Raw genomic sequence first — 26,415 nt, 5'->3', positions numbered from 1 at the left:
GAGCATGTGGAGTCAGGGGACAGGTAGCAGAATGGATAGAAAGCTGGCTACAAAACAGAAAATGGAGAGTAGGGGTTAAGGGTAACTACTCAGACTGGCAAAAGGTCGGAAGTTGTGTTCCACAGGGATCAGTGCTGGGACCACTGTTGTTCACAATTTACGTTAATGATTTGGACCTGGGAATCGGAAGTACAATTTCAAAATTTGCAGACAACACCAAATTGGGGGTTATAGTTAGTACAAATCAAAAATATGTCAAAATGCAAGAAGACATTAAAAAACTTGCAGAATGGGTGTGTAATCAGCAAATGAATTTCAATATAGATATGTGTGAGGTGGTGCATTTTGGTAGGAAGAATAAGGAGGCCACTTACTCCTTGGAAAATAAGTGTCTAAATGAGGTCAAGGGGCAAAAAGATCTCTGGGTACAGAAACACAAATCACTAAATCACGATGTAGGTTAATAAGGCAAACCAATCACTGGGATTTATTTCTAGAGGGATAGAATTGAAAAGCAGTGTAGTTATGTTAAACTTGTATAGTACCTTGGTTAGACCACACTTGGAATACTGTGCACTGTTTTGGTCTCCATATTATAAAAAAAATATGGAGACACTGGAGAAGGTGCAAAAAAGATTCATAAAGATGATACCAGAAACTGATAGGATATACTTATCAGGAAAGGCTGAACAGGCTGGGGCTCTATTCTCTGGGAAAGAGAAGGCTGAGGGGTGACCTGATAGAGGTCTTTAAGATAATGAAATGATTTGATAGGGTAGACTTAGAGATGTTTCCACTTGTGGGATAGCCCAAAACTAGAGGTCATAAATATAAGATAATCACTAATAAATCTAATAGGGAGTTCAGGAGAAACTAATTTACCAAAAGAGTGGTAAGAATGTGGAATGCACTAACTCAAGGAATAGTTGAGGCGAATAGCATCGATGCATTTAAAAGGAAGCTAGATAAGCACACAAGGGAGAAAGGAGTAGAAGGATATGCTGATAGGATTAGAAGAAGTAGGGAGGGAGGAGGTTCATGTGGAACATAAATGCCGGCATTGACCAGTTGGGCTGAATGGCCTGAATGTAACTTAATGTAAGACTCAATGTAACTTATAGCTTGCTTGGGAGGAAAAAGATGGCTATGGACCTATGGTTCCCAAAGCTCTCCAGCACTGGGGTTTTCCTTGTGTCATGTCTGGGTCTGTTGTGAACTAATTGATAAAGATTGATAGCTATAATTGGTCAACAACTCCATTATCGTTGTATCATGTGACTACAAGAATGGTAAAAGGTGAACCAGATGGACCTTGGTCTTTTATCATCAAGCAATTCATATGTTCCTAAAGTGCTGGCAGACAATGCAACACATACATAGGAACATAGGAACAGGCGTAGGCCATTCTGCCACAAGCCTGTTCCGCCATTCAATTAGATCATGGCGGATCTGTATATTAACTCCATCTACCCGCCTTGGTTCCGCAACCTTTAATACTTTTGCCTAACAAAAATCTATCAACCTCAGTTTTGAAATTTTCAGTTGACCCCCCCCCCAGCCTCAACAGCTTTTTGGGGGAGAGAGTTCCAGATTTCCATAAGAAATAGGAGCAGGAGTAGGCCATACGGCCCCTCGAGCCTGCTCTGCCATTCAATCAGATCATGGCTGATCTTCGACCTCAACTCCGCTTTCCTGCCCGATCCCCATATCCCTTGATTCCCCTAGCGTCCAAAAATTTATCTACCTCAGCCTTGAATATACTCAACGACTCGGCATCCACAGCCCTCTGGGGTAAAGAATTCCAAATATTCACAACCCTCTGAGTGAAGAAATGCCTCCTCATCTCAGTCTTAAATGGCCGACCCCTTATCCTGCGACTATGCCCTCTTGTTCTAGACTCTCCAGCCAGGGGAAACAACCTCTCACCCTCTACCCTGTCAAGCCCCTTCAAAATTTTATATGTTTCAATGAGATCACCTCTCATTCTTCTAAACTCCAGAGAGTATAGGCCCCACCAGAGGAAGTAGTTTCTCTCTATCTACCCTATCAACTCCTTTGATCATCTTAAACACCTCAATTAGATTATGCCTTATTTTTCTATCTTCAAGGGAATACAAGCCAAGTCTATGCTACCTGTCCTCATAATTTAACCCTTTTAGCCCAGGTATCATTCTGGTGAATCGACGCTGCACCCCCCTCCAAAGTGGTGCGGTGCCCAGAACTGAATGCAGTACTCCTGATGGGGTCTAACCAGAGCTCTCTACAGCTGTAACATAACTTCCTCCCCTTTGTATTCTAGCCTGCTTGAGATAAAGGCCAACGTTCCATTAGCCTTTTAAATTATTTTTTGTACCTGCCACTAGCTTTTAGTGATTTCTGTACTTGGACCCCTAAATCTCTCTGCTCATCCACAGTTCTGAGCTTTTTGCCATTTAGAAAATATTCTGATCTACCTTTCTATGGTCCAAAGTGGATGATCTCACACTTTCCCGCACGGAACTCCATCTGCCACAGTTTTGCCCACTCATTTAATCTATCAATGCCCCTTTGCAACTTTCTGCTCCCATCTACACTATTTACTGTGCCACCTAACTAAGTGTCGTCAACAAACTTAGATATACGGATCTCTTTTCCTTCATCCAAGTCATTTATAAATATAGTCTACAGGAAACTCCTATTTGGTCAGTTGCTGCAATTCTGACTTGATAATTTCTTTTTTTCAGTGGCTTGAATTTTATAGACTTGATGGTTCGACAAGGCAATATAGACAATCCACCAAAGACACCACTGGTTCCTGGCTTTGAGTGCTCTGGGATTGTGGAAGGCCTGGGAGATAATGCAAAAGGCTTTGAGGTTGGTATTGTCCTCTCCCCTTTATCAATATTACCAGCATTGGTCCTCTGAGCTTACCTGTCTTTCTCCTAACTTCCCATGTGCTGTTCTTCCTCCTTGTATCCTCTTTGTCAAAATTCATCACACCTTTTCTTACTCTAACCCTTCTTTCCCAGGACCTCAAAACTGTGGAATTCCTTACCTCTCTCAGTCTTTCCTTCCTCCTACAAGGTTTAAAATCTCAAGCTTAATGTCACTCAACCACTGTGACTTGACATGTCTCATCTCAAGATGAGGCCATTATATGAAGCTAAAAATGTCCTGCTACCGAATGGATTGCCTGCTGTACGGTCTTTTATAATAGGATAACCAAGTCACTACTTCCTGCAAAGATTATACAGCAACCTATTGGGGAAGATTTGCCTCTTCTGCGCTAGTGTGTAAATAGTTGCCTGGGTGGAGGAAAATCGGGTGGGCCTTGTCACGTCTGTGCGAGCATGCCCCACCTGAATTTCCTCTATACACTGTGCCCAGGTGATTATTTACGTCCAAATGCGAAGGAAGAAAATCTGTTCCAGTTGCCTCAGACCTCATATGCCTCCTATGCTGATCAGTAATAAAGACACTTCTTGTGGAATGCGATTTTCACTGGTAGTTTATCTACACATAACATTGTTCCATTCAGTCACTGAACCTAGAAATTATCGTTGGCGACATTATTGGATGAGGACTTAATGTTCATATGACAGTCCTATTTTAGTGAATTGCACTCATAAGTGGTGCCATGAGGTAACTTTACATGTAACGTTATGTGACAGCCTATATATATCTGCTGTCAGTAAAGGTGAACAGTAACATTACGTGACTTCCTAACCTTATATGTTGAGGTCTGAACAGAAAAAGAATAACAGAGGCCATTAAAGGTACACCGCCATCTGAATCTGGAGGAATCTTTATCTCTTAAGCGTTGATAAAATTGGAGCCTGTTAAGTTTTTCAATCAGTGGGGACTTTTGTGTTTTTAAAAATTGGGGCCTCCGAGAAAGATTTGCAGTAATCGGGCCCTAGCTACAGTTTAAGCAATTGGGACTTGCATCGTACGTGACAGTTCAGGAACTCTGAAAAGCACTACATAAGAACTTAAATAATAGGAGCAGGAGTAGGCCATTCGGCCCCTTGAGCCTGCTCCGCCATTCAATAAGATCATGGCTGATCTTTGACCTCAACTCCATTTTCCCGCCCGATCCCCATATCCCTTGATTCCCCTAGAGTCCAAAAATCTATCGATCTCAGCCTTGAACATATTCAACGACCCAGCATCCGCAGTCCTCTGAGGTAGAGAATTCCAAAGAGTCACAACCCTCTGGGTGAAGAAATTCCTCCTCATCTCAGTCTTAAATGGCCGACCCCTTATCCTGAGACTATGCCCCCTAGTTCTAGACTCTCCAGCCAGGGGAAACAACCTCTCAGCATCTACTCTGTCAAACCCCCCTCAGAATCTTGTATGTTTCAATAAGATATAAGATACAGTCACGACCTGTAATTTTCCTAAAATCGGAGCTCAGTAATTTTTCCAAAAAAGTGGTCCCTTCTGAAGGCTGTCAAATCAGGGTCTTTAGTCTGATTGTAGCCAGAGCCTACAAAAATGATGTTGTTCATCCTTTGTTATAAATAGGGTTATTCTCCTTTAGGAATTAATCAGACCCTTTTAAACTGTTGAAAAATTGGTCTTTAACCCCAAACCCTACTAAGGCATTTTTCAAACCTGCCCCTCCCACTGAATCAAAAGCAAAATACTGAGGCGCTTTGAGCCCCTCCCACTGAGGTACTTTTCCGACCTCAGCCCCCGCTGAGGCACTTTGACCTTCCCCCACTGAGACAATTTGACTCCCCCTCACTGAGGCCTATTTCGCAATCCCCCCACTGAGGCACTTTGAGGGCCCCTTCACTCAGGTACCTTTCAATCCCACCCACACTGAGGTAGTTTTCCAACCCTCCAGCTGAGGTAGCTTCCCTTCACCCACCTCCCTCTCCCCCCTCTACACCGCTCCCTGTTTCCTCCTGTCCTCCCTCTTACCCTTCCTCCTCTGAATCCTTCCATCTTCCGAGCCCCCCTCCATTCCTCTTGCTCCTTCACATGTCCCTTCCTCTTCCCCTTCCTCCCCTCTCTCGTTCACTCCTTTCTCCGTTTCCCCTTTCCTCAACCCCTCCTTCACTGCCTTTCTCCTCCCCCTCCTTCCTTTGTCTCCATCTTGGTCCAATTATTTCCTTGCTTTCTTAACCTGCTCGACCTGAAGACAGCATCTCTTCTTGACTACTCCTGTGCAGCGCCATAGAAGATCAATGTGTATGCACACTCAGACAAACATTGCACGTACCGGAATATTGTCAAATCATCTTCTAATTCTCCTCAGACTGTCATGTTTAATTAAAGCACAGCTGCACACTTCAATTTAGCAGCTAAATCATCCAAATATTTGTATGAAAAATGTAGCCTAACAAGCAACTCAGTGTTTGGGGAGCAAAATAACAACAAAACAACTTGCATTGATATAGCTCCTTTAACGTAGTAAAACGTCCCAAGGCGCTTCATAGGAGCGATTATCAGCCAAAAATTGACATCTAGCCAAAGAGGGAGACATTAGGACAGATGACCAAAGAGGTACGTTTCAAAGAGATACATTTTAAGGAACGTTTTAAAGGAAGAGAGAGAGGTGGAGAGGTTTAGGAAGGGAATTCCAGGGCTTGGGGCCTAGACGGTTGAAGGCATGGCCGACAATGAGTATGAAAATAAAAATAATAATGAGTTTTAAAATAAGTAAGAACCAAGAGCCCTTATTGGAACCCAGTAATTGGAGAACTTTCCTCCCACTACCTCCCAAACAATTGGATACCAAAGGGCCTAGTTTAACATAATGATAGTCAGGTGTCGTGACAACAAATTTACAAACCTCACATTAGCGTTAATTTGTTTCCTGGTCCGAGCTGGAGTTTCAGTGAAGTTGGGAGCAGCAGAGTTGCCAACATCCGGAAAATGTTTGGAATGACTTTTATGAGGGAAGGGCGCTGGTTCGATCCCTCGTCTGTGTTGAGTTCGTTGATCTCAGCTAGTGTAGCGTTAGGATTGGACTCATCATCCCTAGGCTAGCGAATATAAAAAAGAAAAAAAATCAGCCACTCCTGATCACTTTGTCCAATGACCTCTTCGGCAAGCTGCAGGTGTGTGGACGCCAGATGAAGAGGACAGGACTAAGCTCACCCGTGACGCCCTCCCTGGTGGAATAAACTGCCAACACTCACCATCGAGAATCACAAATGAAAAAGATGAAGTACAGGGTGGATGTAAAGGATTCCAGGACATTAATCAAAGAAGAGCAGGAAGTTCATAGTATCATAGTAGGTACAGCACAGAAGGAGGCCATTCAGCCCATAGTGCCTGTGCCGGCTCTTTGAAAGAGCTATCCAATTAGTCCCATTCCCCTGCTCTTTCCCCATTGCCCTGTAATTTTTTTCCCTTCAAGTATTGATCCAATTCCCTTTGGAAAGTTAATATTGAATCTGCTTCCACCGTCCTTTCAGGCAGTGCATTCCAGATCATAACAACTTGCTGCGTAAAAAAATGTTTCCTCATATCGCCTCTGGTCTTTTTGCCGATCACCTTAAATCTATGTCCTCTGGTTACCGACCCTTCTGCCACTTGAAACAGTTTCTCCTTATCTACTCTATCAAAACCCTTCATGATTTTGAACACCTCTATCAAATCTGCTCTTAACCTTCTCTGTTCCAAGGAGAACAACCCCAGCTTCTCCAGTCTCTCGACATAACTGAAGTCCCTCATCCCTGGTACCATTCTAGTAAATCTCTTCTCCAACCTCTCTACGGCCTTGACATTCTTCCTGAAGTGTGGTGCCCAGAATTGAACTCAATACTCCAGCTGAGGCCTAACCAGTGTTTTGTAAAGGTTTAGCATAACTTGCTTGCTTTTGTACTCAATGCCTCTATTAATAAAGCCCAGGACCCCAAATGCATTTTTAACAGCCTTCTCTACTTGCCACCTTCAAAGGTTTGTGTATGTGCGCCCCCAGGTCTCTCTCTTCCTGCACCCCCTTAAAAATTGTATCATTTAGTTTATATTGCCTCTCCTCATCCTTCCTACCAAAATGCATCACTTCAGACTTCTCTGCGTTAAATTTCATCTGCCATGTGTCTGCCCATTTCACAAGTCCGCCTCTGCCCTCCTGAAGTCTGTTACTATCCCCCACCTTGTTTACTACATTTCATGTTATCTGCAAACTTTGAAATTTATACCCTCTATACCCAAGTCCAGATCATTAATATATATCAAAAAGAGCAGTGGTCCTAATACTAACCCCTGGGGAACACCACTGTATACTTCCCTCCAGTCTGATAAACAACCATTCACCACTACTCTCTGCTTTCTGTCCCCTAGCTAATTTTGTATCCATGATGCCACCGTCCCTTTAACGCCATGGGCTTTAATTTTGCTAACAAGTCTATTCTGTCGTACTTTATCAAATGCCTTTTGAAAGTCCATATACACAACATCAATGGCACTACTCTCATCAACCCTCTCCCTTACTTCTTCAAAGAACTCAATCAAGTTAGTCAAACACGATTTGCCTTTAACAAATCCGTGCTGACTTTCATTTATTAGCCTATACTTTTCCAAGTGCCAATTTATTTTGTCCCGGATTATTGTCGCTAAAAGTTTCCCCACCACTGACTGGCTTCTAATTGCCAGGTTTATCCCTCTCCCCTTTTTTGATTAGTGGTGTAACATTGGCAATCCTCCAGTCCTCCGGCACCATCCCCATATCTAAGGAGGATCGGAAGATTGTGGCCAGAGCCTCTGCAATTTCTACCCTTACTTCCCTCAGTAACCTAGGATGCATCCCTTCTGGACCGGGTGACTTTTCTACTTTGAGTACTGCCAATCTTTTACATACCTCCTCTTTATCTATTTTTATCCTATCCAATATCACTACTACCTCCTCCTTTACTGCCACAATTGCAGCATCCTCTTCTCTGGAGAAGACGGATGTGAAGTATTCATTTAGTGCCTCAGCCCTGCCCGCTGCCTCCACAAGAAAATCTCCTTTTTTGTCCCATGCTTCTTTTACTGTTTATACGTAAAGTTCTGCCAATGTTCTGACTGTCTTTCCTCCTTCAACCGACACCACCGAAACAGATTAATTGTCTCATTGCTCTTTGTGGCCTACATTACAGCAACTACCGTTAAAAGTAATTAATTCAGTAGATCTGAAGTGATTTGGGATGCCCTGAGGACATGACACGGCCCTATAGTAGGTGGCTTATTAGGTATCAGCCTTGGCTCAGTGGGTAGCACTCTTGCCTGCTGAGTCAGAAGGTCAGAAGGTCATCGGTTCAATTCCCACTTCAAAGACTTAAACACAAAATTAAGGCTACTGCTCCAATGCAGTACTGAGGGAGAGCTGCACTGTTGAAAGGTGCTGACCTTTGGATGAGATGTCTTCTCTCTCAGGTGAATGTAAAAGATTCATGGTACTATTTGAAGAAGAGCAGGGGAGTTATCCTGGCCATTATTTATCACACAAACACATTATTTCATTGTGGGAGCTCGCTGTGTGCATTTTGGCTGCCGCTTTTCCTACAGTTGCTACATTTCCTGCTTTTGGATGTCCTGAGGTCGTGAAAGGCGCTATACAAATGCAAGTTGTTTATTTTATATAATTGCCAGTTCTTTCGAGTGTGCATTGTCGATTGAATTTTGCGCCAGTGTGAGTCAGGAAACGAAGGGAAAAAGTTGGCCGGGGAGCGGTAAAGAAAAGCAGTGCAGCTATATCCCTGTCTCGTTTATGGTTACATTGGAGGATAATGAAGGGTCTCGCGTTGTTGCTGTCATTTCCCTTCTGCTGGTTGTTATTTTGTTTCCTGCTTCAGATCGGAGACAGGGTCATGGCGTTCGTCAATTACAGCGCCTGGGGTGAAGTGGTCTGCGCTCCGATGGAGTTTGTGTACAAGATTCCACATGATATGGGATTTGCAGAGGCTGCAGCTTTTCCCATGAACTTTGTGACTGCCTACATGATGCTGTTTGAAGTGGCGAACCTTCGAGAAGGAATGTCAGTGCTGGTACATTCAGCTGGTGGAGGAGTGGTAATTATATTTCAGAATCATCTTCAATAACTTAGCTTATTTTGGCGATGTTCTCTTCTGGCTTAATACTACCATTCTTTAACACACCGGGGGTAATTTTGACTTTGGGCAATAGTGTACGATGGGCAATATTAATTCAACCGCCTGCTAAAGCCATTGAAGTCAATATAATGAAAATTGTGAGAGATGTATCAAGGACGGCTGAATCAATATCCCCATTTCACACTATTACCCAAAGTCAAAATTACCCCCACCGAGTCAGAACAGATGCGGAGATACCTGGGCACAACCAAGGATGTCCTTGCACTCTGACCCTTAAAATCACTGCATGCCCTAGGGTAAATTTTCACCCTTAATGCTTCCAGGGCAGAGCATTGCAAGCTGGGAGCATGTTTCAGGAATTCAGGCACATGCCTGATACGTGACCCCCTTTATCCGTGCAGTCCTTTTAATGGATAGAAAATCCGTGCGAGCTGTGAAGCAGTTAAAAGGCCTGAAACCCTGATGAGCTTTCTCAGTGCGTGACGCTCTTCATTGGGAGAGCTAGAGGATGAAGATTTACCCTCCGGTCTCACTCAGGAATGATATCAGAGATGAGGGACTTCAGTTATGTGGAGAGACTGGAGGAGCTGGGATTGTTCTCCTTAGAGCAAAGAAGGTTAAGGGGAGATTTAATAAGACGTTCAAAATTATGAGGGAATTTGACAGAGTAAGTAAGGAGAAACTGCTTCCACTGGCGGGAGGGTCGGTGACCAGAGGACACAGATTTAAGATAATTGACAAAAGAACCAGGGGGGAGATGAGGAGATTTTTTTAGGCAGCGAGTTGTTATGATCTGGAATGCGCTGCCTGAAAGGGTGGTGGAAGCAGATTCAATAATAACTTTCAAAAGGGAATTGGATATAAACTTGAAAAGGAAACATTTACAGGACTATGGGGAAAGAGCAGGGGAGTGGAACTAATTGGATAGCGCTTTCAAAGAGCCAGCACTGGCACGATGGGCCGAATCGCCTCCTGCGCTGTATCATTCTATGATTCAGCCTTTGGACCTTGCATTTAAGAATACTCAGCATGGAAGGTCTGAGTTTGCACTTAGATAAAGCGCCATCTTTCTCCTCTGAGACACGGGTACAAACTAGACCAAACTCATGGCTCACAATTCTCTTTTCTCTCTGCTGATTATAAATCTCCAAAATCAATTGAACCGTGGGCAGGATGATACTAGTCCCTAGCAGGCTGCCATCCACAAAGCTGTTCGTAAATTGGCAGTAAATTGACAATCTGACTCATAAAGAAAATGGAAACATCACACAGAGCCATTTGAGTCTTCTGTTATTGTGATTGACAGTAAGGAGAGTTTTATTCTGCATTGCTCCATGGTGCTGTACATGAGCTGGGAGTGTTTGATGTTGACACAGGGTGGCTGATGTGCGACAATATTCTACTTTCCAGCATTGATATTTCTTGGTAAGCAGAAAAAGTCATTAGTTAAAAAATAAGTAAAAAAATCTCTGTACATAAATGTAAATCCCTCATACTCCATTTGATATATTTGGAGATAGATTTTTCCTTTTATCATGCAGGGATTTAGCCTTGTCTCTGAGTATCTATTTGTGATCCCTAATTTGGTTCTTGGTTACCTAACCAACACGGTTAAAACCCACCTGGTTCACTAATGCCCTTTAGGGAAGGAAACCTGCCGTCCTTACTCAGTCTGGGCCTATTTGTGACTCCGGTCCCACACCAATGTGATTGACTCTTAACTGCCCTCTGAAATGTCCTAGCGACCCGCTCAGGGCAATTAGAGATAGGCAATATGAACATAAGAAATAGGAGCAGGAGTAGGCCATACGGCCCCATGAGCCTGCTGCGCCATTCAATAAGATCGCGGCAGATTTACTCAACTCCACTTTCCATACAAATGTCAGCTTTGCCAGCGACGCCCACATCCCGAGAATGAATAATAATAATAAAAAAAGGACCTGTGACAAAATGAAACGTTTTGTTCTGGTTTTAGCTTGGCACTGGCTGCTTTAATTCATTCACAGAACATAAGTGGTGAGAAACCAGCTGCACTCAAAGAAATCTTGTTCCAGCTTAACATGATGCAATAATGTGAGGACTTATTGGTTGTTGCAAAGTAGTTTGCTTGAGGGAGGAGCCAAACCACACAATTCAAAACACAAACCTGCTTGTTCAGATAGCATGTGACTGGCAGCATTTGGAATTGAACAGACGTTTCCACACCTGCCGCTCTGCTCTTGTTACTGTTACCAGCATGCTCCTTTTAAAATCTTTGAGTCGATCTGGGAATTCCGTACAGGCTTTCAACAATTTTCAGAGTAAATTGGTCCGAAGCTTTCAAACTCTTAGCTAGCCAGATTCCCGATCCTCTTCAACGCTGCCATCTTCCTCACTCAGGCCAAAGTTAAAATGGCTGTCTGGGCCCCGTGACATCATGGGGTCCCAATTAGCATATGTAAATTAGGACCCCACCAGCTTTGGGCGGGTGGCTTAGCCGCCTGTCCAAAAGCATTATTTAAAGTTGGAAATGGCGGGATCAGGGCGGTTTTCTGGCGGGGCATTTAAGTAACCCGGGGCATTTTAACTGACCACATGTCCAGTGCCCACCATGTGATGTTGGGGCGTTGGCTGAAATCTTACCCCAACCGTCCTCTGGCAGGAGGATATATTTTATATAATATGTATAGTGCTAACTGTGGCTCAGTGGGTACCACTCTTGCCTCTAATGTCAGAAGGTTGTGGGTTCAAGCCCCTCTCCAGAGACTTGAGTACAAAATCTAGGCTGACACTCTAGTGCAGCACTGAGGGAGTGCTGCACTGTCAGAGGTGCCAACTTTTGAATGAGACGTTAAACTGAGGTCCTGTCAGCTCTCTTAGGTAGATGTAAAAGATCCCGTGGCACTATTCCAGAGAAGAGGAGGGGAGTTCTCCCTGGTGTTTTAGAACCATAGAATGGTTACAGAACAGAAGGAGGCCATTCGGCCCATTGAGTCTTTGCTGGCACTTTGTAAGTGCAATCCAGTTAGTTTTGGCCAATATTTATCCCTCAACCAGTATTACTAAAAACAGATTATCTGGTCATTATCACATTGCTGTTTGTGGGACCTTGCTGTGTGCAAATTGGCTGCCAGGTTTCCCTATGTTACAACAGTGACTACATTTCAACAGTACTTCATTTGGCTGTAAAGCGCTTTGGGACGTCCTGAGGTGATGAAAGGCGCTATATAAATGCAAGTTCTTTTCTTTCTTTACAAAGGTCTTGCATTTAGCATGTAGCTCCTGTTAGTGTCACACATACTTCCTGTAGCATTGGTCTCAGCTTTGGTAGCAGGTAGTGGTGCTTCAGTTGACCTTGGTGCTCCTGGGCTGTAGGGAGCCAGGGCTCACTGTCTACTCACTACTGCTTGACAATGTGTATTCGGACTGCCAACTCTAGCTGGACGTATTCCTGGAGGTTTGATCAGGTGACATCTAACATTATTGCATCTGCCTCAGTTGAGTAACTCAATATTCTAGATAATGTAAGATAGTGTAACATAGTACACAATCATTTTTTCTAAATGGGATGCACAATTTGGACAAAAAAGATTTGGAATCATGTCACAAAGACATTAGTTGTGTGTGCCAGGATTGGAGTAGCCAAGGACAAATTCTGTGGCAAACTTGCCGTATACATCAGCAACTCTGCACAGATTACAGAGAGCTACTTTGTTGTAACTGGTTGGTTTACAATTATGTCGTGTGCGATAAAATGAACTAGTTTTGTAATACTTGTTCTCAGGATACGGATGACATTGGCAAGGTAGTCGTCCTTGCCCATCCCTGAGTTGCCCTGAGAGTCAAACACACATTGTGAGACTGGAGTCACGTGCAGGCCAGATTGGGCAGTGGTGTCAGGTTCTCTTCCCTGAAGGACATTAATGAACCAGTTGGGCTTTTAGGACAATCTTTTCGTGGTCATTTTCCCACGTTTATTGACATTGGTTTCACAACTTGCCATGGTGGGATTTGAACTCATGAGTTACTAGTCCAACACCATAACCACAAGGCTACTGCATCCCTCTAATGGGGAGTTGCCCTTCAGCTGTTGTGTGCTCCTGTGGAGCATGAAGCTGACTGTGAGCCGCATTGTGAGGGCCACTAATTCAAGTAAACCTTGAGTATTCTTGGCACACAGTGCATGGGATGCTGAGAGTGCTGCACAAGGGGTGAGTTACTGAGAACCTGTAGAAGGCTCTTGGTCACTATCGTAGGGGAACAATGTCAACATTTCAAACGGCTTAGGAAGGTGCGGAGGCAGATAGAGTGAAGGTGAAGGAGCCGCCTGTAAGTTGATTTGTTGCAAAGCTGGTGAACAGATAAATACATTAAAACATGGACAGGAGAACACGAAGGAACCACAGAAAGGACTGCAAAGAAACAAAGCCGAAAGATTCAACGTATTGGAATGGGATTTCCTGCAGTAAATCGATAACAAGGAGTCATAGGCTGAGGATTATCACCAGAAAAATGAGGGGGGCGTTAATTTTTTTTTACATCGTGGTCATTAGAATACTTTTCCAGAAATAACTATTGAAGCAGAGCACCCGCAGAAGAGCAGTTCCTACTGTACTAATGTGAAATCCCCACTTCTCAGACAAATACACTCATCATCTCGTGACTCAACTTAATTTGTTAAATCTGAATGCTACAAAACCCTCAGCATGTGCGCTCCTTGGGGTTCACCTGTCCTAACTTAAAAGAGCATGGCTGCCTTGAAATTACTGGATTGAAACAAGTCTCCCTATGTTGTTAGATGTGGCTCAGTGGGAGCACTCTCACCTCTGAGTCAGAAGGTTGTGGGGTCAAGTCCCACTGCAGAGACTTGAGCACTAAATCTAGGTTGACGCTCCAGTTCAATACTGAGGGAGTGCAGCACTGAGCCTCTCAGGTGGATATAAAATATCCCATGGCACTATTTGAAGAAGAGTAGGGGAGTTCTCCTGGTGTCCTGCCCAATATTTATCCCTCAACCCACATCACTAAAGCAGATGATCTGGTCGTTATCTCAGTGCTGTTTGTGGGAGCTTGCTGTGCGCAAATTGGCTGCCGTATTTCCTACATTGCAACAGTGACTACACTTCAGAAGTACTCCATTGGCTGAAAAGTGCTTTGGGATGTCCTGAGGTCATGAAAGGTGTGATAGAAATGCAAGTCTTTCTTTAGGTTCCATGCAAGAGCATTCAAAAGGGAATACCCCCATAAATGTTGGCCTGATTTAAAAGCTCCATTGCAGGATGCTTACAGGGATGGATGCTCTGTATGCCAGTAAAAGATTATCTGATCATTATCACATTGCTCGTGTTCTCATTTAATTAAGAAACGAAAGTACATGTATGAACTCAATCTGTGAAAATTACAGTAGCATTGAAGGAATATAAGGGGAAAATTGAACATATGACCATGTGAGAGTATAAAAGACAGACAAAGAAATCAAGTACACTCAAGCCAAATTATAATTGAAAGTGAAACACAAAGTTGCAAAGACAAGGAGGGGAACAAAAAAGCACAGAGAAACAGCTGGTTTTGTTAGGCCATATCAAAAGCAAAGTGAAAACAAAGGCGCAAATGAAACAAGGGCCACCCTGTACATTAAATATGAAATGAATATAACAGATTGAAAACATAAAATGTCTGATAGTGCGATGCTCAGCACCACTGGGGCATTGGGATCAGCTGTCTGCATTGTAGGGCATTGAAGCTTGAAGCCTACTTGTCAACCCGTGTGCTATAACGAGGCCCCGAAGCACCAGTGATGTTCTGAGCTTGCGCAGGCACTGTGCACTAAGCTCATGATTGCCCAGAATTTTATTCAAATGAGGGGATCGCCACATAATGTGCTTGGAGTTCCAGGATTGGGCCCCAGGGGGTTGAGGCCCGACAGTGCATTTCACCCATCACAGCTGTGCTAGCCCTTTAACTGGAGCAATTTATTCCAATCGTTTTTCCCTGCCCTTTCTTCATATCCTTTTACAATTTCTTCCATTTCAAATACCTTTCCAATTCCCTTTTGAAGTGATGCTAGGTAAGCACATGACGAAGAAAGGAATAGAAGGATACGTTGATAGGGTGAGACGAAGTAAGGCGGGAGGAGGCTCCTGTGGGGCATAAACACCAGCATACACCTGTTGGGCCGAATGGCCTGTTTCTTACATAGTATGTACTGCACAGAAACAGGCCATTCGGCCCAACAAGTCCATGCCGGTGTTTATGCTCCACATGAGCCTCCTCCATCTCTACTTCATCTAATCCTATTAGCATATCCTTCTATTCCTTTCTCCTTCATGTGTTTATCCAGCTTCCCCTTAAATGCATCTATTCTAGTCACCTCAACTACTATTTGTGGTAACCAGTTCAACATTCTAACCACTCTCTGGGTAAATAAGTTTTTCCTGAATTCCCTATTGGATTTATTGGCGACTATCTTATATTTATGGCTCCGAGTTCTACCCCAGCAAGTGGAAACATCTTCTCTATGTCTAACCTATCAAACCCTTTCATAATCTTAAGGACCTCTATCAGATTACCCCTTGGTCTTCTCTTTTCTGGATAAAAGAGCCGCAGCCTGTTCAATCTTTCCTGATAGGTTTAAACTCTCAGTTCTGGTATCATCCTAGTAGATCTTTTTTGCACCTTCTCCAGTGCCTTAATATCCATTTTTTAATATGGGGTCGAGAACTATACACAGTACTCCAAGTGTGGTCTAACCAAGGTTCTATACAAGTTTAACATAATTTCCCTGCTTTTCAATTCTATCCCTCTTGAAATGCACCTCAGTGCTTTGTTTGCTTTCTTAATGGCCTTATTAACTATTCTCTGTCGCTACTCGTAGTGATTTGTGCATCTGTACCCCCAGATCCCTCTGCTCCTCTACCCCATTTAGACTCTTATTTTCCAGGGAGTATGTGGCCCCCTTATTCTTCCTACCAAAATGTACCACCTCACACTTATCTGTATTGAAATTCATCTGCCAATTACGCGCCCATTTTGCAAGTTTATTAATGTCTTCCTATATTTTGTCGCAGTCCTCCTCAGTATTAACGATACCCCAAATTTAGTGGCGTACACAATTTTGAAATTGTATTTCCGATTGCTGAGTCCAAATTGTTTATGTAAATGGTGAACAACAGTGGTCCCAGCACCGATCCCTGTGGAACACAACTTCCTTTTGCCAGTCTGAGTAACTACCATTAACCCCTACTCTCTGTTTTCTGTTTTGTAGCCAGCTTGCTATCCATTCTGCTACTTGTCCCCTGACTCTCTATGCTCTGACATTAGCCATGAGTCTACTATGCGATACCTTATCAAAGGCCTTTTGAAAATCCAAATATTTTACATCTATTGCATTACCCTTGTCTACCCTTTCTGTTACTTCTTCAAAGAATTCAATAAGATTGGTCAGACATGGCCTTCCCTTTTGAAATCCGTGCTGACTATTCTTTATTATATTTTCAGTTTCTAGATGTTTTTCCATTACATCTTTGAGTAAGGATTCCATTATCTTTCCTATCACTAATGTTGAGCTAATTGGTCTATAGTTGCCTGGACTTGTTCTATCTCCGTTTTTAAATATAGGAATAACATTAGCTGTCTGCCAGTACTCTGGCACTATTCCCTTTTCTAATGAATTTTTATATATATGTAATAGTGCCTCTGCTACCTCTTCTCTAATTTCTTTTAATATGCGCAGATGCAATCCATCCGGACCAGACGTTTTATCCTCTCTAAGTTTGATTAGTTTATCAATTTTCTCCCCCCTTTCTATCTTGAAATCCTTTTTGATCTCTTCTTCTAATGTCATGCCCACCATGTTAGTCTCCCTGGTAAATTCTGAGGCAAAGTAATTATTTCATATTTCTAACATTTCGCTGTCATTACCTGTGAGTTTATTGTGTATATCCCTTAGTGGCCCTATCCCTATCCTAATGTTTCTTTTTTTATTGATGTGTCTGTAGAAACGTCACTATTTGTTTTTATATTCCTTGATAATTTAATTTTATAGTTTCTCTTTGCCTTCCTCATTGTTTTTTTTTACTTCTTTCCTAACCTTTTCGTATTCCCGTTTGTCATCCTCTCCTCTGTTGTCTGTGTACTTAGTGTATGCCTTTTTCTTTACTTTCAATTTTGCCGTTATTTCTTTATTCATCCATGGTGTGCCATTACTGGCTGGTTTGTTCTTGCTTTTTAGTGGGATATTTCTCCTGGATTCTTGATCACCATTTTAAATGTTTCCCGCTGCTGTTCTATTTCGTTGTTTGTCTGTACGATTTTTGAGTTTATTTTCGCTGATTCCATTCTCATCCCCTTAAAATCAGCTTTTTTCCAAAGTATTATTTTGATCTTTGTCTTACATATGTCCTTCTCAATCTTTATCTTAAACCTTATTACGTTGTGATCACTATTGCCTAGATGTTCCCCTATGCTTATTTCTGTCATTTGTTCTGGTTCATTTCCCATTACTAGATCCAGCACTGCTCCCTCTCTTGATGTGCTTTTTACATACTGAGTAAGAGAGGAGTCCTGCACACATTGTAAAAACTCCATTCCCTGTCCCGCTTTACCTACCTCATCTTGCCAGTGTTTTTGGGGGTAGTTAAAATCTTTCACAATTATTAATCTATGTCCCTCACTCATTTCACATATTTGCTTACATATTTCTTCCTCCTTTCCACTATTAGGTGGTCTGTAGAGTACCCATATTAGCGTGTTTCTGTGCTGTAAAATTCTATGTAATTCTATGCATTACTCAAGACACCCCAACAAACATGGTTTGTGAGAGGACATTTTAGAAGGAAGAATATTCTTCTCGGAGAGTTAGTTCTGTCAAACAGCAGTGACATTTAGAAACATAGAAACATAGAAAATAGGAGCAGGTGTAGGCCTTTGGCCCTTCGAGCCTGCTCCGCCAATCAATATGATCATGGCTGATCCTCTATCTCAATACCATATTCCCGCTCTCTCCCCATACCCCTTGATGCCTTTTGTGTCTAGAAATCTATCTCGATCCTTCTTAAATATATTCAGTGACTTGGCCTCCACAGCCTTCCAAATGTCATTTGGAATGTCATTTAAGGAATGTAACTTGTTTACCAAAAAGTAAACAGGAAGACTTAAGGAACAAAGACGAGAATAATTAGAGAGAGTGTAAATGATGGCAACAGCAGCCCGGGGAGAAGACTGGAGATGAGGCAATGCATTTGGAAAATCCTAGACCGCTTTGATGAGAGGCAGCTATTCCTATCCAGTAGCTGGGCTATTGAGCGCCATCTAAGGTTCTGACTGGCTGCCTCTTAGAGATTAATTTGCTGTAAAGTTATTTAGAATCAAGGATGACGTTTAACTCCTTAAGGAATGAAATAAGCAGTATTAAAGCCTGACATCTCCGAATACTTTGAGGGTCAGACTGGGGCCTAATAATCTCATTAATTTTCATCTCTGAAGCCAGGCAGCTCCGTGCCTAGTGGCAGCAAATCTAATCATTCATTATTCACTACATGTCTAAATAGTCTACTGAAAGGAGAGATCCCCACCTTGAATGCCTTGAGTTCCACAGAATATAATTTTTCACATTAATTTGGTTTTGCTGAGCTAGACGTTTCCATTTTTTTTCTCCTCTCTCCTCCTCTTCTCCTGAAGACATTGGCTCCTTGCTGGGATACAGTTGTATGGATGCTGGTTGCCCCCTGACACCTCACCTGGAGGTGATTCTTCATGTTTGAGCTCGGGCAGTGAGTGCCCCCGCTGACTGTTCAGTTGTGAGGGGCCATGAGAGCCGAGCACAATACTCATCTGACATCCCCACATGTGCACTTCCAGGAGGACAGTGTTCAATCATAGAATAATACAACACAGATGGAGGCCATTCGGCCCATCATGCCTGTGCCAGGTTAATTGATACCTTTATTAATCTAGGTTGCTGTAGTTTTAGCATTGTTATGTAAATTCAGTTCTCTTGCACAGCTAGGTTCAGTAACTCATCCAAGTCAGTATTCAATGTTTAAAGAAAAAACATAAAACCTGCTGGAAAAAATGAAGAGGATGTTCAAATTGACTGCAATTTTTAAAAACTTACCGATTTTTAGAACAGGCCCTGATGATGAAGTTCCTGACATACAGTGCGCAATACATGCATGTTGCTATAAACAATGCAAAATTAACTTTATGTAATTTTGAATCAATTACTGTTCAATAATAAGGACTGCAGATTTCGGAACATGAAATCAATACAGTGCCTCTAATTAGAATTTTTGCGACATATGTACTTGGGGTCTTTGTCTATTCCAATTACACCCCAAGCTACACCTGCTCCATGGTTTCCTGATTCAGGACTCTCCTTATCATTACCTTTGCCCACGTCATCTTCCTTCTCATGAACCACTCCCCGGCTCCAAAGTTTTGAGGCCAACTTCTTCCTTGGCTGAGAACAGCTAACCCAGCATAGACTGGGGATTGTTCCTGGAATCTCCCTGGCTGAGACAGAGAGAGCATGGATGAGCTGAGAGAAAGAAAGAGAGAGGAGGTCAGGGGGTGAGCTGAGTGGGAGGGGCAGGTGAAAAACTGAGAGGGGGTAGGTGATGAACTGAGACAGAAAGAGAAGGCATGAGATGAGGCACAGAGAGTGTGGGAGGGTCAGGCAATAAGCTGAGAGAGAGCCAGGTGATGAACTGAGAGAGATGGGCAAGAGATGAGACAGAGAGCGAGAGATGAGGTGAGACTGAGGGGGAGATAGAGAGGACAGGAGATGCACTCAGAGAGGGGCCAGGGGATGAGCAGAGAGAGGGGGCGAGGGATGAACTCGGAGAGTAGGCCAGGGGATGAGCTGAGAGAGAGCCAGACTGAATAGTGGTAGCAGGTTCCTTTCTCCAAAAAACGTTAGTGAATCCAGAACATAAGCGCAGCTCGAAACCCTGTTTACTGGGCCTTTGTGGGCTGAATAGCCTGGGTCTGTGTCCGCATAGCTTGGATCACCCTGGCTCTGTACAAGTGTGTTGGGACTGCGTCAAGACAATGATGGAATCAATTAAATTATGCCAAGGTGTATAGGAAAATCATCAAGGAACTCCCATATAAAATGCACGGCATATAGTATGGGACACAAAAACTGAACAACTTCAAAAATCATTCATTGAAACCTGTCAGATTTTGCACGCGATCATCTCTTTGCTTCTGTTTTTCTTCTAGCTCATTTCTTTTTGCTTTTCTTTCCCATTTTTCCATTCTCCTCTATCGCAAGTCAGAATTGGACATGGTGCAGATACTGCACGTTGTGTATTGCTTTGTGGTCATATTTTTAAAATTCATTCATGGGCATCGCTGACAAGGGCAACATTTATTGCCTATCCCTAGTTGCCCTTGTGGTGGGCCTTCTTCTTGAACCACTGCAGTCCGTGTGGTGAAGGTGCTCCCACTGTGCTGTTAGGTAGGGAGTTCCAGTATTCTGACCCAGCAGCAAATTTTGTGCCAATTCACCTATATGGTACTAGGCATGGGATAGTCGCATGGGGATAATCTCAACCAATGTGGCATCACACTAGTAAGTATAAAGGCAACAGTATAAAAAGTGCCTGAATGATGCTTTGGACTTTTCATAAAGTCTTCAAGTTAATGACGACAACCTACAAGGAGACAACCAGATGGTCACCTCAATACTTCCATTAAAGATTTCAGTGGCATTCAGGTGCCGGGAAGCAGAGCTGTACATGTGTTGCAGAAATATGTGCCTGGTGTACTGCCTTTCCCTGATTGGTGCATGTGGCAGTATAACTCATTGCAGTGTAACTCATTGTTGGGCACTCACTGCCCCCTCAAATTCATACTGGTGTAAAACTGGTAGCTGCAGTAAAACTGAACCAGAAGCTTGAGTCTGATCCTCTAATGCAAAGATAGTGACTGTCTTCACTCCTTTTTAGGTTCATCCAGTGCCATTGCATTGGTTACAGTGAGCAACAGGGGGCGCCGATAGCAGAGTCTTAGCGATGAAACGTCATTGGGTTTAATTTCCCCCTGTGGCCCATGTTTCGTGCACCAATTAAAGTGTTTGCATAGAATCCTGTCTGCTATACTTTAAGACAGATGCTAAACGGGTTGAAGTCTGTGCTACAATAGCGCAGACGAGGATCTGTGCCGACTTATTAACAAGTGCCCTCAAAAAGGTGGGAGGGAATCAAACCCATGTGTGTTAGGGACTAACCTCAGGCATGGAGCAAAGATGCTGGAACCGACCAAGAGGCAAGACGCCTTGTGCAAGGTTTTAAAATAATGTTCTGTTGTTATCCTCCACATTTTTTTCGCAGTGTTTTGCACCAAGGTTACCTGCCCTGACCCACCAGAGTATTCGGATCATTTAGGCTATTAGTTTGTTATCCTGGATGCACAGGAACAAAAAATAGATCATAAAAGGGAATAATGGACAGTAATACTCCTATTGTTTTGCAGCATCGCTGACTCTTTGGGGAATAACCCATCATAGAAAAGGAACCTTTTGGATCTTAGGGAACAAACATATTAAATAATTTCAAGCAAATAAGATGATACAGTAATAAATTTAATAGTGTGCAGACATTCAGTTACTGTTGATGACAATAACATACTCCAGTGCAGTATATCCAAATAAACACTCAGTTGAATGCTGAATTCATAGAATAATAGAATCATACCGCGCAGAAGGAGGCCATTCGGTCCATCGTGCCTGTGCTGGCTCTTTGAAAGAGCTATCCAATTAGTCTGACTCCCCTGCTCTTTCCCCATATCCCTACAAATTTCTCCTTTTCAAGTATTTATTAATTTCCCTTTTGAAAGTTACTATTGAATCTGCTTCCACCACCTTTCAGGCAGCGCATTCCAGATCGTTACAACTCGCTGCGTAAAAAAACAATTCACCTCATCTCACCTCTGGCAATTTTGCCAATTACCTTAAATCTGTGTCCCCTGGTTACCGACCCTCTTGCCAGTGGAAACAGCTTCTCCCCATCTACTCTATCAAAACCTCTCAGAATTGTGACTGGATATCTCCAGAACCTCACAGACTGGGCAAGCCACACTTAGTGCCTGTCCATTTCTATTAATGAGCCACCAGTGTTTGAGAATCTGAAGTGAAGGATTGCAGTCCATCGCGCAGGACACTGGGGGGGCGAGATGATGAGACGAATCAAGAAGTTAAGCTAAGCGATGTTGAGCTTCGGTTTTGAAAGCAGTAAATTGTAATGGAGTAGGGAAGAACAAGAGAGATAAGGAGTTCCACAGTGCTGTGATACTGGGAAGAGATGAGTTAGAGCAGGAAATGATGTGATCTAATAGAGTTAGATGATGAGGGGAGGGCGGAGGCTCGTGTGGAGCATAAACACCAGCATAGACCAGTTGGGCCGAATGGCCTGTTTCTGTGCTGTAGACTCGATGTAATTCTATGTAATGATGGGTCTTAATGATGCTGGAAAAATAAACAAATGTACTTATCTTTGCAACAGAGCATCATTATGCCAATATTTCTTGCTACTAAGTGGAAAGTCTTTGATTTGCGTTTGCTTTGATGTATATACTGGGCTCTGTGGAGATAGAGACATTGACCTTTTCAAATAATTGAACATTTTCTGCACTTGAAACAATTGGCTGTGGTTGTAGCGGAACAACAAAACATTTTCAGAATAAAACGATGAACCGTGAATGGTGGAATCGGAAGCTGAAACAGAAAAAAAAGCTGCAAATGATCGACAGATCTATCAGCATCTGAAAGACAAAAGATGGGTTAATGTTTTGAATGAGGATCAGAACTTGTTATCTCTGCATAACTTTTTGTGTATGTGGCTTGAAACAGAGAGTCAGTATAAACCATGCCCCTTCGAAAGAAACTTGAGCACGAAACCCAGGCTGACGCTACATTGCCAGTACTGAGGGAGTGCTGCACTGTCGGAGGTGCCGTCTTTCGGATGAGAAGTTAAACCAAGGCCCCGTCTGCCCGCTCGGGTGGTTGTAAAAGATCCTGTGACACTATTTCAAAGTAGAGCAGGGGAGTTCTCCCCAGTGTCCTGGCCAATATTTATCCCTCAACCAATATCACTAAAACATATTATCTGATCGTTATCACGCTGCTGTTTGTGAGTGCTTGCTGTGTGCAAATTGGCTGCTGCGTTTCCTACATTACAACAGTGATTACACTTCAAAACTACTTCTTTGGCTGTAAAGCGCTTTGGGATGCTCTGAGATTAAAAGCATGTTTTTGGGAGTGTCTGTACGTCTGTTTGCCAGCCACTGTCAGATGTCAAAATTAAAACATGATTTTTGAATGTGATTGCTGCAGGGTCAAGCTGTCGCCCAGCTGTGCTCCACCATTCCAGATGTGACTGTGTTTGGAACAGCCTCCTCTTTTAAGCATGAAGCCATCAAGGATTCCATCACTCACCTCATTGACAGGAATGCTGACTACGTGCACGAAGTGAAAAGGTAAGGCGCACCAAGGTGAAGAGATCGAAAGGTTTGGCACAGAATTCTCAACCCTATCGCATACCCGAGACCGGTGCTGTCGAGAGGGCTCCCTCTGATAGGATTCGTGGGTAAATGGTGTGGTACTGAAGCATACAGACCAGGAATGTCACAGGTTGAATCCTCGGCCAGTGCTGAGTTTGCTGGTCTCAGCTGGGATGGCACCTGGGCTGCAACAAGGGGCGTTTATGCTCCACACGAGGAGACCTTAGAGAGGGAACCTGTTAGGAACATAGGAACAGGAGTAGGCCATTCAGCCCCTCGAGCCTGTTCCGCCATTCAATGAGATCATGGCTGAGATGTGACCTAACTCCATATACCCGCCTTAGCCCCATATCCCTTAATACCCTTGGTTAACAAAAACTTATCAATCTCAGACTTAAAATTAACAATTGAGCTAGCATCAACTGCTGTTTGCAGAAGTGAGTTCCAAACTTCTACCACCCTTTGCGTGTAGAAATGTTTCCTAACTTCACTCCTGAAAGTCCTGGCTCTAATTTTTAGACTATGTCCCCTAGTCCTAGACTCCCCAACCAGCGGAAATAGTTTCTCTCTATCGACCCTATCAGTTCCCCTTAATATCTTGAAAAATTCGATCAAATCACCCCTTAATCTTCTAAATTCCAGGGAATACAACCCTAGTTTGTGTAATCTCGCCTCGTAATTTAACCCTTGGCTTCCAGGTATCATTCTAGTAAATCTACACTGCACTCCCTTCAAGGCCAATATATCCTTTCTAAGGTGTGGTGCCCAGAACGGAACACAGTACTCCAGGTGTGGTCCAAACCAGGGCTTTGTAAAGCTGTACCATGACTTCTACCCCCTTGTATTCTAGTCCTCTAGATATAAAGGCCAGCATTCCATTCGCCTTTTTGATTATTTTCTGTACCTGTCCATGATATTAGCTAGGCCTCATATTCCAGATCACTCTCCAGTGACAACCTCCCACCCCACTTCCCCCTGACTGGAAAGGGTGCGGACGCAGATGTTGGGTGAGCTCGGCCGCGATGCCTACCATAGCCGAATGGTCGACTGACTCTCAGTGCTCAGGCTCAAATATGAGGAAGTGGTCACCTGGGTGAGGAAGTACAAGGTTACTGTCACGTGGAGAACTGCACGCCGGTGTGAGTCAGTCCCTTCGGGAGACGAGAAGGGAAAAGGGAGGGAAATCACAAAAAACAAATGGAAGAGTTCCACCCCGCCTCAAAATTTCTTACCCTCCTGCGCAGTTTCTTACCTCAGTGAACGTCAAAATGTGAACGGGTTAACCCGTCAAATCTCTTGAATTTTAACTCACCCGTTTACTGGAGGGATGTCATCCGACGAAGAGTGCTCGGCTTTTATGTATTACTTCAAAATTTTTTTCAATAGTATTAATGGGATGGGCTTTTGTGCTCATCGAGGTGAAGGATGCCACTTGTTGTGCAATGGGACACTTTGCCCACTTATGACAGCCAGGGGCCGATTTCCACTTTCGGAAGGCGGAGGAAAACTGGCTCCTGCGGAGATGCCTCCCTTTATACGTCCTGCCTGATTTTCCTTTCTACTGACTGGAAAGGAAAACCAAGCGGGAAGTGGAACGGGCAGTCGACCCACTACGGCCTAAAGTGACAATTTTCCCCCTTCTCTCCCACCCCCCTCCCCCCCACCCCACCCCAATGTCAACATCAAGCACTCCCAGGTCAGGTGTAAGGAGTAATCCCACAATCTGAGGTCGAAATCTGTACTCGCAAGGAATGTACGAACATACGAATTAAGAGCATGAGTGGGCCATTTGCCCCCTCGAGCCTGCTCTGCCATTTGATAAGATCATGGCTGATCTGATTGTGACCTCAACCCTACTTTCCCGTCTACCTAGTATAAGCTTTGACTCCCTTGTTAATCAGGAATCTATCTAACTCAACCTCAAAAATATTCAATGACCCTGCCTCCACCACTCTCTGGGGAAGGGAGTTCCACAGACTCACGACCCTCTGAGAGAAAAAATTTCTCCTCATCTCCGTCTTAAATGGGAGGCCCCTTATTTTTAAACTGTGGCCCCTAGTTGTAGTCTCTCTCACAAGGGGAAACATCCCCTCAGCATCTACCCCTTCTAGTCCCCTCAGGATCTTATATGTTTCAACAAGATCACCTCTCATTCTTCTAAACTCCAGTGTATACAGGCCCAACTTGTCCAACCTTTCCTCATAAGATACGATAGCGCTACAACATTCTCTGAGCCGCGCTCCCTGTGAACTTGACTCCCCACCGGGAGCGTGGGATTGTAGAATTACCTCTATTTAGTCAAGTGGTCATTACATTGCCCCAACCATGTCCCCCATGTCCTGTTACTTCACTATTGTTTCCATTTCTCATACCTTGTGGCCTCACCCAGTGAGTTTATGCCAAAACACTGGTTAGGCCACAACTAGAGTACTGCATACAGTTATGGTCACCACATTACAGGAAAGATGTGATTGCACTAGAGAGGGTTCAGAGGAGATTTATGAGGATGTTGCCAGGACTGGAGAGTTCTAGCTATGAGAAAAGATTGGATAGGTTGGGGTTGTCCTGTTCGGAACTGAGGAGGTGGAGGGGAGATTTAATTGAGGTGTATAAAATTATGACGGGACTAGATTGAGTGGATAGGAAGGACCTATTTCCCTTAGCAGAGGGGTCAATAACTAAGGGGCATAGATTTAAAGTAATTGATAGAAGGATTAGAGGGGAACTGAAGAATGATTTTTTTCACCCAGAGGGTGGTGGGGGTCTGGAACTCACTGCCTGAAAGGGTGGGAGAGGCAGAAACCCTCATCACATTTAAAAAGTACTTGCATATGCATTGAAGAGCCGTAACCTACAAGGCTATGGACCAAGAGCTGGAAAGTGGGATTAGGCTGGATAGCTC

The 26,415-nt window shown here is 43.5% G+C and overlaps 1 protein-coding gene across 1 annotated transcript in view; it reads left to right on the top strand.

Moving 5' to 3' along the window:
* vat1l (vesicle amine transport 1-like) overlaps positions 1–26,415 on the top strand; it is a 141,657-nt gene that overhangs the window by 15,373 nt on the left and 99,869 nt on the right. Inside the window, exons 2-4 of the mRNA XM_067997524.1 lie at positions 2,724–2,853; positions 8,775–8,990; positions 23,347–23,489. Of these exons, the coding sequence (XP_067853625.1) occupies positions 2,724–2,853; positions 8,775–8,990; positions 23,347–23,489 (489 nt within the window). The remainder of the gene's footprint in view (positions 1–2,723; positions 2,854–8,774; positions 8,991–23,346; positions 23,490–26,415) is intronic.

Source organism: Heptranchias perlo, chromosome 16 (assembly GCF_035084215.1).
Source record: "Heptranchias perlo isolate sHepPer1 chromosome 16, sHepPer1.hap1, whole genome shotgun sequence".
Classification (NCBI taxonomy): domain Eukaryota; kingdom Metazoa; phylum Chordata; class Chondrichthyes; order Hexanchiformes; family Hexanchidae; genus Heptranchias; species Heptranchias perlo.
The sequence above is the reverse complement of the archived record's forward strand: the minus strand, read 5'-3'. Positions and strand labels throughout refer to the sequence as shown.